Genomic DNA, 12,602 nt, shown 5'->3' with positions numbered 1-12,602 from the left:
TTTGGCCAGCAATTTGTAGACACTGCCTATAAGACTTATAGGCCTATAATCTCTAAGCTCTGCGGCCCCTTTCTTCTTTGGGATAAGAGCAATGAAAGAGGCATTGCATGATCTCACCATTTGGCAGTTCTGATGAAAGAAATTAAAAGCTGCTAGCAGGTCTGTTTTGATGAAGTTCCATGATTTTTGAAAGAAAGCCATAGTGAAACCATCAGGGCCTGGAGCTTTGTCAGGGGCACAAGTCATGAGAGCTTCTAAAATCTCCATTTCGGTGAAAGGAAGTTCAAGGTCCTCTTTATCCACTGTGTTGAGACTTGACAGACCTTCAAAGACAGCTGAGGGTCTCCAAGATTCAGTTTCTTTGTAAATTTGTTGATAGTACTCCAGAATACCATCCTTGATCCTTCCTTTGTCTTCAATTACTTCATCCCCTATTTTGAGTCTGTCAATGGTATTGCCCTTTCTATGAGAGTTGGCCATTCTTTGGAAAAACTTTGTATTCTTATCCCCCTCTTTCAACCATAAACATCTTGATTTTTGTCTCCATGAGATCTCTTCAGCGGTTGCTATTTGCTGAATTTCAAGTTTGAGATTCAATGTCTGACCTTTCTCTTCTGTAGAGAGAGCTCTGAGCTCAGCTAACTGGTCCAGCTTCCAAAGTTCTTTGAGTGCCTTGTTCCTTTGAGTCTCGATTGTTCCATAGACCTCCCTATTCCATTTAGTAATGTCTTTCTTGAGATTCCTTAGTTTCTGCATTAGCACAAAGTCTGGGGTGCCTAATACAGTGTAAGAAATCCACCATCCTTCTATCATGTCCATGAAACCCTCAGCTTGAAGCCACATGTTTTCAAATTTGAAATAAGAAGGTGTGGTCTCCCAATCTCCACTTTCCAGGATAATTGGTTTATGATCAGAAAAAACTCTAGGCAAGGGGTATTGTTTGATAGTATTGAACATCTCGCTCCATTCTGTTGAGATAAGGAACCTATCAATTCTAGAGGCTTGGAGAGACTCCTCCCCTCTTGACCAGGTAAATTGTGCTCCCTGAAGTGGAGGGTCAATCAAATCCAGGTCTAGAATAGTGTTGGAGAAGCCCAGCATCGCCCTTGATCTTCTAACGCAGTTCAATCTTTCCCCCACAAATCTGCACACATTGAAATCCCCTCCTATGACCCATAGGTCAGACCACAATCCCCTGATAGATGCTAACTCGAGCAAAAGATCCTCCCTTTCTGGATTGGTATGAGGGCCATAAACACTAGTAAAAACCCATTTGAAATCCTCAGCAAGACTTTCGAATCTACATGATAAAGAAAAGGCTCCTGCTTCAAAATCAACACATTTCCAAGCTCTTTTGTCCCACATTATTAATATCCCACCTTTGGTACCAATTGCTTTGACTTCTGCCCAAGAGATCCATCTGTTTCCCCAAATTTGCCTGATTAGAGATGGATTCCATGTCTCTATTTTGGTTTCCTGCAGGCAAATAATATCAACTCCCCACTTGTGAATAAGAGATTTCAAAGTGCTTCTCTTGTCTTTATTGTTGAGACCCTGCACATTCCAGCTGAGTGTTTTAACTCTCATCTGGAATGAGCCTTTTGAGACCTGCCCCTCTCTTTCTTCCCACTCCCGTCCTGGAGACCCCAATCCAATCTTTTAAGTTCAGTAACTGCTTTGTTTTTCCCTTTCTTTAATTCTCCTGTTTTATTTTTTTGCTCAAGAATCTGCACTTTTCTTTTTTCCTCCATTCTCAGAATAATTCCCAGAAGTTCGTGTTCAAAACCAGCAACATTTACCCCCAACACTTTGCAAGCCTTCATCATTGTCAACTTCGTCCATTTTGAGGTTTCCACCACATCAGGGATATCAACAGTTTGAATTTGTGGATCATGCCAAGGCAAAGGAAGAAAACTGTTGTAGGACTGAGATGAGATACCAGAGTCAGATTCATTTGAAACTGACAGTGCTGAGAATATCGGTTTGGGTATATGTGGGTCCATCGAGTGCCCTGCGTGAACCGCTTCATCATCTGCTTCAGGCTCGGACAGTGTCCCCTCCATGAGTTCTAAATCCCTGAGACTAGAAGCTTGAATTTCTAGTTCAAAAGGATCAAAAGAGAATGAAGCATTCAAGGAAGATGAAGCTCTGAAGCAGCATGGGTCCAGCTTTGGTACAGATGATCTCCACACTTGCTTCTTTTTGTGTTGCTTGAAGTGTTTGCTTGTAAGTGGGCCTTTAGTGTAGTAACCGTTGTTCAAAGCTAATGAAGTTCTCCCTTTGTAGTGTTTCTTACTACCCTGACTATTAGAAGAGAATAAGGCCGGCCCATTTGTGTTTAAATCCTTCGAATTCCTTCTTTTCTCCACAGGTTCTTCCACACGTGTGTCACGTGAATCATTAATGGTATTAGCACGTGGAGCTGAGAGAGAATTTGATCCCATCTTATTACCAACCTCGGGCAAACCAGTTGAAGGACCAGCATGTAAAGAAAAAGACCGGATTTCCTTAATTATTGGCAATTCGAAGATCCTATCATCAAATTCAAAATTCAAACTTGCCGGAAACTTCATAGCTGATTTTTTGACGCAGATGCGAGCCCAGATCAGGTGGGTTCTGTTCTTCGTATCTTCATCAACACCGACATAACCCCCGCAACGAGCCCCTATATGTTCAAAAGTATCCATTGACCAAGCATTTAGAGGGATTCCAAAAACTTTCAACCATATGTTTTCCGAGCAGTTACCAGATTGCAATGAGAAAATGTCATGCGACCACCAAGATAAAGAAAGATGTCTTCCGTTCCAGAACCAATTCCCTGCCTTTACCCTTATTGCCTCTTGCCTGGAAGGAAGCTCAAAGAGGAACTGATTGTGGTCTAAAGGTATGACTTTGATGCCAGCAGTAACTCTCCATCTACTAATGAACCATTTCTGAATAGTTTCGGGATTGGGACTGTGATGAAATGGATCATTGAAGGTGCCAACCAAGCTTCTGTGCAAAGGATGTTTTCCATTCAATTCTCCTTTGTTGGTTCCTTGACTTATATCTGGCCATCTGTCAATGCTAGCAGCTGCACGATAAGATTTTGTCAATGGGGGAGGAGGAAGCAGTGGCTCTGCTTCGCTGAATTCTTTCAGAAATTGAAGGATTTTCTTCGCAATATCTGACCATCCACTGTTGAGGCTGATCTCAGGGATTATCACTGCTGCTTTAGATGAACCATGCCAAACCTCTATGCGAACAAATCTACCATAAACATTGAAATTTTGGTAAACTCTGAAAAGATTGTGTTGTTGTTTTCTACCCCACCTTCTATATAGTCGACCAGTGCCTTTTGATGCTTGAATAAGCGCTTCCCACACCCATCTCAGGTTCTGAATATCCATATTGATCTTGCTTGTATATCTCTTGCCCCTTTCTATTAATGAAAACCAGTTATAATATTTATCCCCTGTATTCCTGAGTTCAAAGGATTTATCCCCACTGATGAAAAAAAGGTGTGAGCCCTGCATGTTTCTAATGAAAGTCACTGAAACTGAAGGAGTTTTATGTTGATTGATGTGGTCGCCGTCACTGTCAGATGTCACCGGTGATTCTGCCGGCAGCAACTCAGGTCGCCGGAGTTTTTTTTTTTTTTTTTTTTTTTTTCTCCGACACTGACAGGTCGCCGGAAAAATTATCCGGCACTGTCAGAGGTCGCTGATGTCGACAGAGGGTAGATCTGAAAAGATTTGGAGGAGAGAGAAAGCAAAAGAACTAGAAAAAGCTGTAGATGGAGGCTATGGAGGAGAGAGAAAAAGCTGTAGATGGAGGCTATGGAGGAGAGAGAGAGCTGGAGTCATGCTGGAGTGAGGGCTGTGATGGTGGTCTGAGGAGAGAGAATCAGATCTGGATCTATTTTGCTTACCTGGGAATCTGTGTCTGGGAGCATTTTTTAGAAAGAGAATGTCATCACTTCAAAAAATGACCAAGAGGGCTTGTCTTACACAAGATGCCTTACAAAGAAAAGACCTCATGATGGGATGAGACCTCCGTGCCGAATGAGTGATCGAGGGATTATGTCAAGAGCCTCGTGAGCTGACTTGTGAGCTTGGCAAGGGTTCAGCCATGCGAGCAAAGGTCCGTTGGCTTAGACGTGCAGTCGTGGGGCGACGCTGCACGACGCAAAAGGAATGTGTGCGATGTGGGCTATGCTTGGCAATGCCATAAGACAACCGAAGGGATGGCATAAGAGACGCATATGGGCGAGGCAGGTGCGCGGCACATGCAGAAAGGCCATGTGCGAGGCACATGCGTCGAGGTGCGCGGCATGCGCGACTGTTACGCAAGGTTGAGGCGAACAACAGGCCAAGGCATACACGAGACGCACATGAGCAAGGCTAAGGATCGAACGTTGCCTTACTTGGGCAAGGCACGAGCGAGGTGCGTAGGCACGAAGCGAGTGTCAAGCTAAAGGGTTGGACTGGGCACGCGGTGCCGATGTTCAGGTCCAGGAGAGGGACTAGCGTGTTCGTAGCCAAAGTTAGAGGTGCATGTGGACGAGGTCCAGCAGAAGGGAAATGCGCCACAAGAGAATGTTAGTATGTCAGTCGACATCAGTCGGGCGGCACAACAGAAGCGAGCCTCCATGGCGAGCTTCGCCTTAGGCATTGGATCATGCCTAGGAACCTGGGAAAGGAGATGGCTGGCCCGGAGTCGCGGAGGACTGCGGGCGCCGCACGGGCGGTTGTGTGCCGTCGACGCGCGAAAAATATTCCGCTATCGCGCAGGGGAAAACAGATATTCTCATGATGTCTATTTTGTGGGGAAAATGCAGAAACAAATGAGCATTTATTTCTTCGTTGTGAGACAACTGCACATCTGTGGCACATGTTCTTTCGTATACTTGGGGTGAATTGGGTATTACCAAGATCAACTTTAGAACTCTTATGCAATTAGAAAGCAATTGGAAGAAGAAATGCACAAGAAGACTGGTGGCAAGCCATTCCAGCTTGTATTTAGTGGACAATATGAAAGGAAAGAAACTCAAGACAATTTGATGACAAAGAAAATTCTATTCAGATAGTTAAAACAAAATGTCTTAGTCTCTTGCATTTTTTGTGTAAACAAGATATAGTGGGGGAGATAGGAGATTTGGTAGGTTCTCTAGGCAATATGTAAATTGTAATTTGACTTTTACCCCCAGGCCACTGCTTGTGGTTTTACTTGTAAAGTACCTTGAGCAGCAATTGATAGCAATTGATATGTTGATACTTTGGATGAAATACAAATTTTACCTTATTCAAAAAAAAAAAAAAAAAAGGTCATCACAAAACAAAAACAAAAAAAAAAGTTAAATCGACTCTTAAGACTTCGTGTACACTCAAATAGAGCCATGTAAAAACGGAATGGACGGAGTCCAATCTAGGAAGTATGTGAAAAGTACAACTAAAACCATACATGAAAATTCACAAATATGTAGCAGTTTGCGCGCACCTCAACTACCTCCCACCAGCAAAGGTACCAGGTAACTCTGTCCACCTAGGCTTGGACAGCTGGAAGATGTCTCCGCTAGGGCCTAGGATTTGAACCTGAGACCTCATGGTTCTCATCTCACTTTAGTGACCACTAGACCACACCCTGAGTACCAGCCAAAGAAAAATACTTTTTGACTCTCGACAGTGAGCATGTCTCTTATTCCTTTTTCCCCTTCTTCTTTTTTTTTTTTTTTTTTTTGGGGGGGGGGGGGGGGGGGGGGGGGGGTAGTACCAAAAATCTCTATGCTAATGTCTGGGCACCACCAAGGCTGTTGACTCATTCAATCTCCAATTAAGTGTTTCAAGGCTCAGTAAATAATTCTTTTAAATTAATCTAGACAGAGACTCTAATTAGTACTTCTTGTAACTCACCTGTAATGTAAAAGGTACCTTACACCTATTTAGTTAATAGTCTTTTCTTATAAAAAGCCTTGCCTACTTCTCCTTAACCGGCAAAGTTTTCTTCGCCCAACAATTCAAGCACTAAATAAACTATTGTTATGTGATATCTCATAACTAAATATTTCCCTGTTTATTTTAAATAAGGATTCTGAGTTCCTCCCAGCAACCTCACCCCATAAGTAATTCGAAGCGTAGGTCAAAGTGGAAACTTTAATAGTGATATCAGCCAAGAACATGCTAACTTACATTCAGTTTTACCTCCTTATGCAATTGTATTTCCGTAAGCAATGTAAGGCATTTTCTTTGTAAAAAAGAAAATAAAACGAGGGAAAACCAACAGAGCACAAAAGTGAATTTAGAACCATTAGCATTAGAGATCTTTCCACGTGTTAACTGTCTGGTCACAGCAAGGAATCATACAAACCTTGGATTGAGCCAATTTTCCGTCACGCTTAACAATTTCATTGATAAAATTCATGTGATCCACTAGATCGTTCTCCGAAGGCCTGGGCTCATACACACTACAAAAACATGGGTAAGATTCCAGATTTCTCTAGAGGAAAAAAAAAAAAAATATGCTAATATACACAAGATGTCAATATGTGAACCTGAAGACTTTAGATAAGTGATCCCACAAAGCTCTGCCAGAAGATTCTGGATTTTTTTTCAGAAAGTGCAAGGAATGCACAGTGATCAAAATTGACCTAATGGTATCTTGGAATGCCTTCCTTGGTTTTTCAAGTTTGATCCAATCGTTCTCCTTAGATAAAACTGAAATTGCTGGCTCTATACGTGAAGAATCAATCTTCCATGTAGTGACCTGCTTATAAATCTTCTGAAGGCCATTATCGGCAGTCCCACGCAAGAAAACATGTCCTTTATTCCCATCCAAACTCTCAGTATCATTCCACTGAAATGTTAGCTCCGCAAATGAAACAGGCTCATCCTTATCATCCACAAATTCATAGTTAGAAACTGTACTCGGGACTGCTTCAGCTTCATCATCAGAAGATGCCATTCCCACTTTCCCCAAATGCTCCGGGGGAATAACTGACTACCTGCCAATGAAATTCACTCAATATACAAAGATTAAGAAGCACGAAGTTAAAACTTGACTCCATAGAGTAGAAAACTTCTTTTTATAAGGTAATACAGTAGAAAACTTTTTTTAGATGAAAACGAAGCCTACATCGCTGTAAAAATTATGATTGTTAGGCATGGCATATTTCTAAAATTGGAGCTATGCACCACTTCTGAATCCAATCCTGTTATGCAAGGTATACTTAGAAGTTAGTCAAACTTAGTTGAGAGTATTGAAGGGTGATTAAGAGTAACAAGGCGAGACTCGTGGACGGCTGTTATAAGTCTTAATCATTCAGATCTGTTCAAACTACCAAATGGCTGTAAAATAAAAACAAAAAACCCATTCGATAATTCAGATATGAAAGATTAAGATCCAAACCTAACCAAAAAAAAAAAAAAAGAGAGAGACGCACTTAATAACTGAGATCTGATTAATTAAGATTCAGATGTTTATAAGGGCTAAGTGTTCTTTTGGAAGACATAAGGTGGAGTGTCTAAGTCCCATAATTACAGCAAAAACAGTCGCCACTCATCCCAGCAAGTTACATGCTATGACTGAGTGGAGTATCCCTAAGAACACATAATTATTGAAAAGGAAACAAAAATGCTAGGGGATTCTTTGGTCTATAATACTGGCTATGGGAAGATAAGCAAAGCCCTCACCAGTAGGTTAAAGAAAAAATGCATTTCAAAGGGATGAAGAATCTAAAAATGCTTTTGAGACTCTGAACGAGGCCACAGCTGCAACCCTAAGTTGGCTCTGCCCGACTTAATTAGGAGTTTATCATTAAGGCAGATTTTTGCCAAAGTGGGATAGGAACGGCATTCAAGAGAACAACAACCAATACACTTCCTAAGCAAGGTGCGAGTCGAACTCGCTCTCTTCGCCCTCCTGCAGCGCCTTTCACTCACTTGTTTGAGCTGGACTCACAATCTTAGTAGAGAATAGAGAAATAATAAAAACGTTGGTTCCTGGTGCCTTTCTATGACCTATGTATGATCATTGTCTTAATTCATCCATTGCACCACCTGGAATTCTTAGTTAAACCTTTACCCGAAAAGGAAATTTGATTTTCATATGTAATCTTCTTTTCTTAGATTAAGCACTAGCTCCCTGGCATCGATAAATCCATCCATGGGAAGGAGTTCCATGTCATGCACCCAATGGTGTAGTCTAGTGGTCAATGAGGTGGGAGGAAAACCACGAGGCTGCAGGTTCAAATCTAAGAGGAGGTAGTACACAAAGTGCATGCAAGATGGCTCGAATACCATTGTTATCAAAAAGAGGGAGTTCCAGGCCATACTACATGCAGCGAAAAAATGAAGATACCATTTGTAGTATAAACAGTTTGTAATCAAGACAAATCACTGGTCTTAAGTACTCACTAGAGCAGAGAGTGACTAAACCTATTCAAAAGTGGTTTGAAATCCAATATAAAAGGAAGTTGAAAATAGGGTAGGTGCTGCCCTTTTAAGGCACAGAGGATACGTTGGTTCTCTATGATGCAGAGGTGTCCCAGCTAGATCATTTGAGACAGATTCTTATTCGTTTCGAAGTTGTGTCAGGCCAGCTCAATCTCAGAAAATGTGAGATCACTCCGGTGGGAGTAGTGAATAATATTGAGGAGATGGCGAAGGTGCTAAATTGCAAGGTGTGTACTCTACTTATTACTTATCTGGGACTACCTTTGGATGCTTCTAGAAAAGACCTTGCAGTGTGTTTGCAGTGTGGAATCCTGAGATCGAGAGAGTGGAGATGCAGCTTGCAAGATGGCAAAAGAGGTACTTGTTGAAAGGGGGAAGGAAGTGTTGATCAAAAGCAAAGACTTCAGCGTAACTTATTGTGGGACACAGCGGAACGCACCAGGAAGCATCATCTCGTCAACTGGGAAGTTGTTCTTCTCCAAAGGAGTGGGATATCAAGGTGTTCAATGAAGCTTTATTAGGGAAGTGGATATGGAGATTTGGGTGGAGGAAAATGCTTTTTGGAGGGGGGTGGTAGCGGAAAAGTATGGTACTATGGAAGGGGGATGGAGAACTAGAAACATTATAACTCCATACGGGTGTGGTTTGTGGAGCATTATGAGGGGGTGGGAAGATTTTTGCAGACAGGTTCCTTTAAGGTTGGGGACGGAAGCAGAATTAGTTTCTGGGCACGTAAGTGATGTGGGGAGAATGAGTTGAAGGCAGTCTTCCCTAATATATATCGTGTTTCCTGCCATAGAGAGATGACAGTCCAACAAATTTGTAGGTCTAACAAGGGAATATTCACTGAGTCTTAAGATTCAGAAGGAACCTATAAGATTGGGAGATGGAAGAATTTCACAATCTAATTGAGTTTTTGTATGGGCTAGCCAATCCTAATAATTATCGGATGTATGGAATTGGCAAGCGAGTGGAGATGGATTATTCACTGTTAGCTCTTATTATAAGAGGCTAAGTGAGAGAGGAAGGTACTTCTTCCCTTGAGTCTATTTGGATCACTAGAGCTCCTAGGAAGACCTCCATAAACAAACATAAAAGCATTACAACACATGATCATGATTCCAACTACTTCCCTGCACTGCCAAATAAAGGCAAAACAAGGAAAACAAATACTCCCTTTGTTCCAATTTATGTGATACTCTTTCATTTTTGATCAGTCCCAAAAAAGAAAATGACACCTTTCTATATTTGGTAGCAATTTAACTTTAAAATGCTCATTTTACCCTTAATGAGATGATTTATAGCCACACAAATATCTGTGATTTATTTAAGATCATAAGTTTTAAGAGTCTTCTTTTCCTTCTTAAACTTCGTGCTCAGTCAAACACCCTCCTATAAATTAGGACGAAGCGAGTAACTCATACCACCGAAAAAAGTTTCCGAACATCGTGATTCACTGTCTAATTAGACAACCCAAGCAGAAATCAGAAAAGAGGGACAAAACACAAAATGCATTCATAAAACAGGGTTTTCGTTCTTAGAATTAGCAAAAACTTATGGTTGTGTATATAGATTCGAAGAAACTACATAGGGAAAAACACAGATGCATTCGTAAACAGAGGATTGAGCGCATAAAACATGTACAACATAGACCACAAACGATATAAAAGCATTAGAACACATATGATCATGATTCCAACTAGTTCCCTACACTGCCAAATAAAGGCAAAAACAAGGAAAATAAATACTCCCTCTATCCCAAAAAGAATGTCAACTTTCTATATTTAGAAACACTTTAGGAACAATTTAACTTTATGAAATGATTTCCCGCCACACAAATATCTAAGACTAGTTCTGGACCACAAATTTTAAGTCTCTTTTCTTTCTCAAACTCCGTGTCCAGTCAAATACCTTCACATAAATTAGGACGGAGGGCGTAACTCAAACTACCGAAAAATGTTGCCGAACATCGTGATTCACTTTCTAATTAGACAACCAAAGCAGAAATCAGACAAAAGGGAAAACACAAAATGCCTTCATAAATATGGGCAAAGAATTAGGGCTGTGTATATAAATTCAAAGAAACTACATAGGAAAAAACACAGATGCATTCGTAAACAGTGCATTGAGCGCATAAAACATGTACAACATAGACCACTAAAGACCACAAACGATATAAAAGCATTAGAACACATATGATCATGATTCCAACCAATTCCCTACACGGCCGAATAAAGGCAAAAACAAGGAAAATAAATACTCCCTTTGTCCCAAAAAGAATGTCACCTTTCTATATTTAGAAATACTGTAGGAACAATTTAACTTTATGAAATGATTTCCAGCCACACAAATATCTAAGACTAGTTCTGGACCACAAATTTTAAGTCTCTTTTCTTTCTCAAATTCCGTGCCCAGTCAAATACCTTCACATAAATTAGGACGGAGGGCGTAACTCATACCACCGAAAAACGTTGCCGAACATCGTCATTCACTTTCTAATTAGACAACCAAAGCAGAAATCAGACAAAAGGGAAAACACAAAATGCATTCATAAACATGGTTATCATTCCAATAATAAGCAAAAAATTAGGGTTGTGTATATATATTCAAAGAAACTACATAGGTAAAACATAAATGCATTCGTAAACAGAGGATTGAGCGCACAAAACATGTACAACATAGACCACTAAAGACCAAAAACAAATAAAAAAGCATTAAACCACATATGATCACTTTCTAATTAGACAACCGAAAAGAGGGAAAACACAAATTCATTCATAAACAGAGTTCTCATTCTTCGAATTAGCAAAAAAATTAGGGTTGTGTTATATAAATTCATCAAAAGGTTGAGGTAAGGTCTGCGTACACTTTACCCTGCCCAGACCCCACACCTGATGGGATTACAATGGGCATGATGTTGTTGTTGTTGTTGTATTATACAAATTCGAAGAAACTACATAGTGTAACATATAATAACTGTACCTGTTCATATTATTCTAATTAAATGACCCTCTACAAAATATAACAGATCGACTCTGTGTTATATCAGAATCGTCCATGTATACAAAGGGTCATATACCTCTATTCATTTTTGTAAAGACCCCTTTTAACTGATTTCTTCCAATTGGTACACTTAAACAGAGGATAAAACATTATAAAATCATTACAACACATGACCATGATTCCCACTACTTTCCTACAAGCAAAATAAACCGAAAATATCGTAATTTACTTTCTAATTATACAATCAAAGCATAAATCACAAAATAGGGAAAAACACAAATAAATTCATAAACAGAGTTCTCGTTCAAATAATTAGCAAAATAATTAGGGCAGTGTTTATATAAATTAGAAGAAACTACTAACATATAATAAACGTGTACCTGTTGATAGAGAGTTGCAAACCCTAATTAGGAATAAATATTTTGGTGGTTGTAGTGAGTGAGAAATCTAGAAACTCAGAAATCGCTATTTAAACGAGGCGGTTAATGTAGTGACCGGCTAATTTATAGGTGGGCCTTGTAGGATAACACCTTGTTTGGATGGTTGTTTTTCTGTATTGAAATATATTGTGTTTTTTTGTTGAGGACAATAGGTAAATCCCGCTCCTGTGCAATAGCCCGCAAATCACACAGGAGCTATATTGTATATTATTTTAATGAATATAATATTGGAATAAGTTGTGTTAAAAATGTAAAAAGAGATAAAATAGGATTATTAGATAATAAGTAAAGAGAAAATGAGGGAGGAGAAAAAGGTAATCACGCATCATACCAAATCGGTTGTTACATAAAATGAAACTTTTTTGTTGTTACATGATGATGAATTTAACAATATAATGCAATGCAATTTAAGTAACAATTAAAACAAACATTGTATTTAAACTAACAATACCATGTGATAGGTAATAACCATCCAAAAAAGATGTAAGGAAAAATATACAGGGAGGGAGTAAATTTGAACTTTTTTCTTTTGGAAATTTTGGATAAATGGAGTTATGCTGAAGTACGGATAATGATATATGCTAATACGAGATGATTTTCTAACAATAATAATATAGATAAAAATTTACCAGCACTGGTGTTTATATCAAATTAATAAATGTATGACATGGGTTAGAACACAAATAATTATCAGTTAATCACAGCTAATTAGTTTATAATTTACTTTATC

At 39.6% G+C, this 12,602-nt stretch overlaps 1 protein-coding gene across 1 annotated transcript in view; it reads right to left on the bottom strand.

The window, feature by feature from the left end:
• The window catches only part of LOC132628016 (protein ENHANCED DOWNY MILDEW 2), a 29,355-nt gene extending 17,391 nt beyond the window's left edge, over positions 1 to 11,964 (bottom strand). Inside the window, exons 1-3 of the mRNA XM_060343690.1 lie at positions 11,813 to 11,964; positions 6,530 to 6,979; positions 6,346 to 6,442 (exon numbers count right to left, since the gene is read on the bottom strand). Of these exons, the coding sequence (XP_060199673.1) occupies positions 6,346 to 6,442; positions 6,530 to 6,939 (507 nt within the window). The 5' untranslated portion in view covers positions 6,940 to 6,979; positions 11,813 to 11,964. The remainder of the gene's footprint in view (positions 1 to 6,345; positions 6,443 to 6,529; positions 6,980 to 11,812) is intronic.
• Between the last annotated feature and the right edge of the window lie 638 nt (positions 11,965 to 12,602).

The sequence above is a fragment of the Lycium barbarum genome, chromosome 1 (assembly GCF_019175385.1).
Source record: "Lycium barbarum isolate Lr01 chromosome 1, ASM1917538v2, whole genome shotgun sequence".
In the NCBI taxonomy this organism is placed as follows: domain Eukaryota; kingdom Viridiplantae; phylum Streptophyta; class Magnoliopsida; order Solanales; family Solanaceae; genus Lycium; species Lycium barbarum.
Note: the sequence above shows the minus strand (reverse complement) of the source record. Positions and strands in the feature narration are given on the sequence as shown.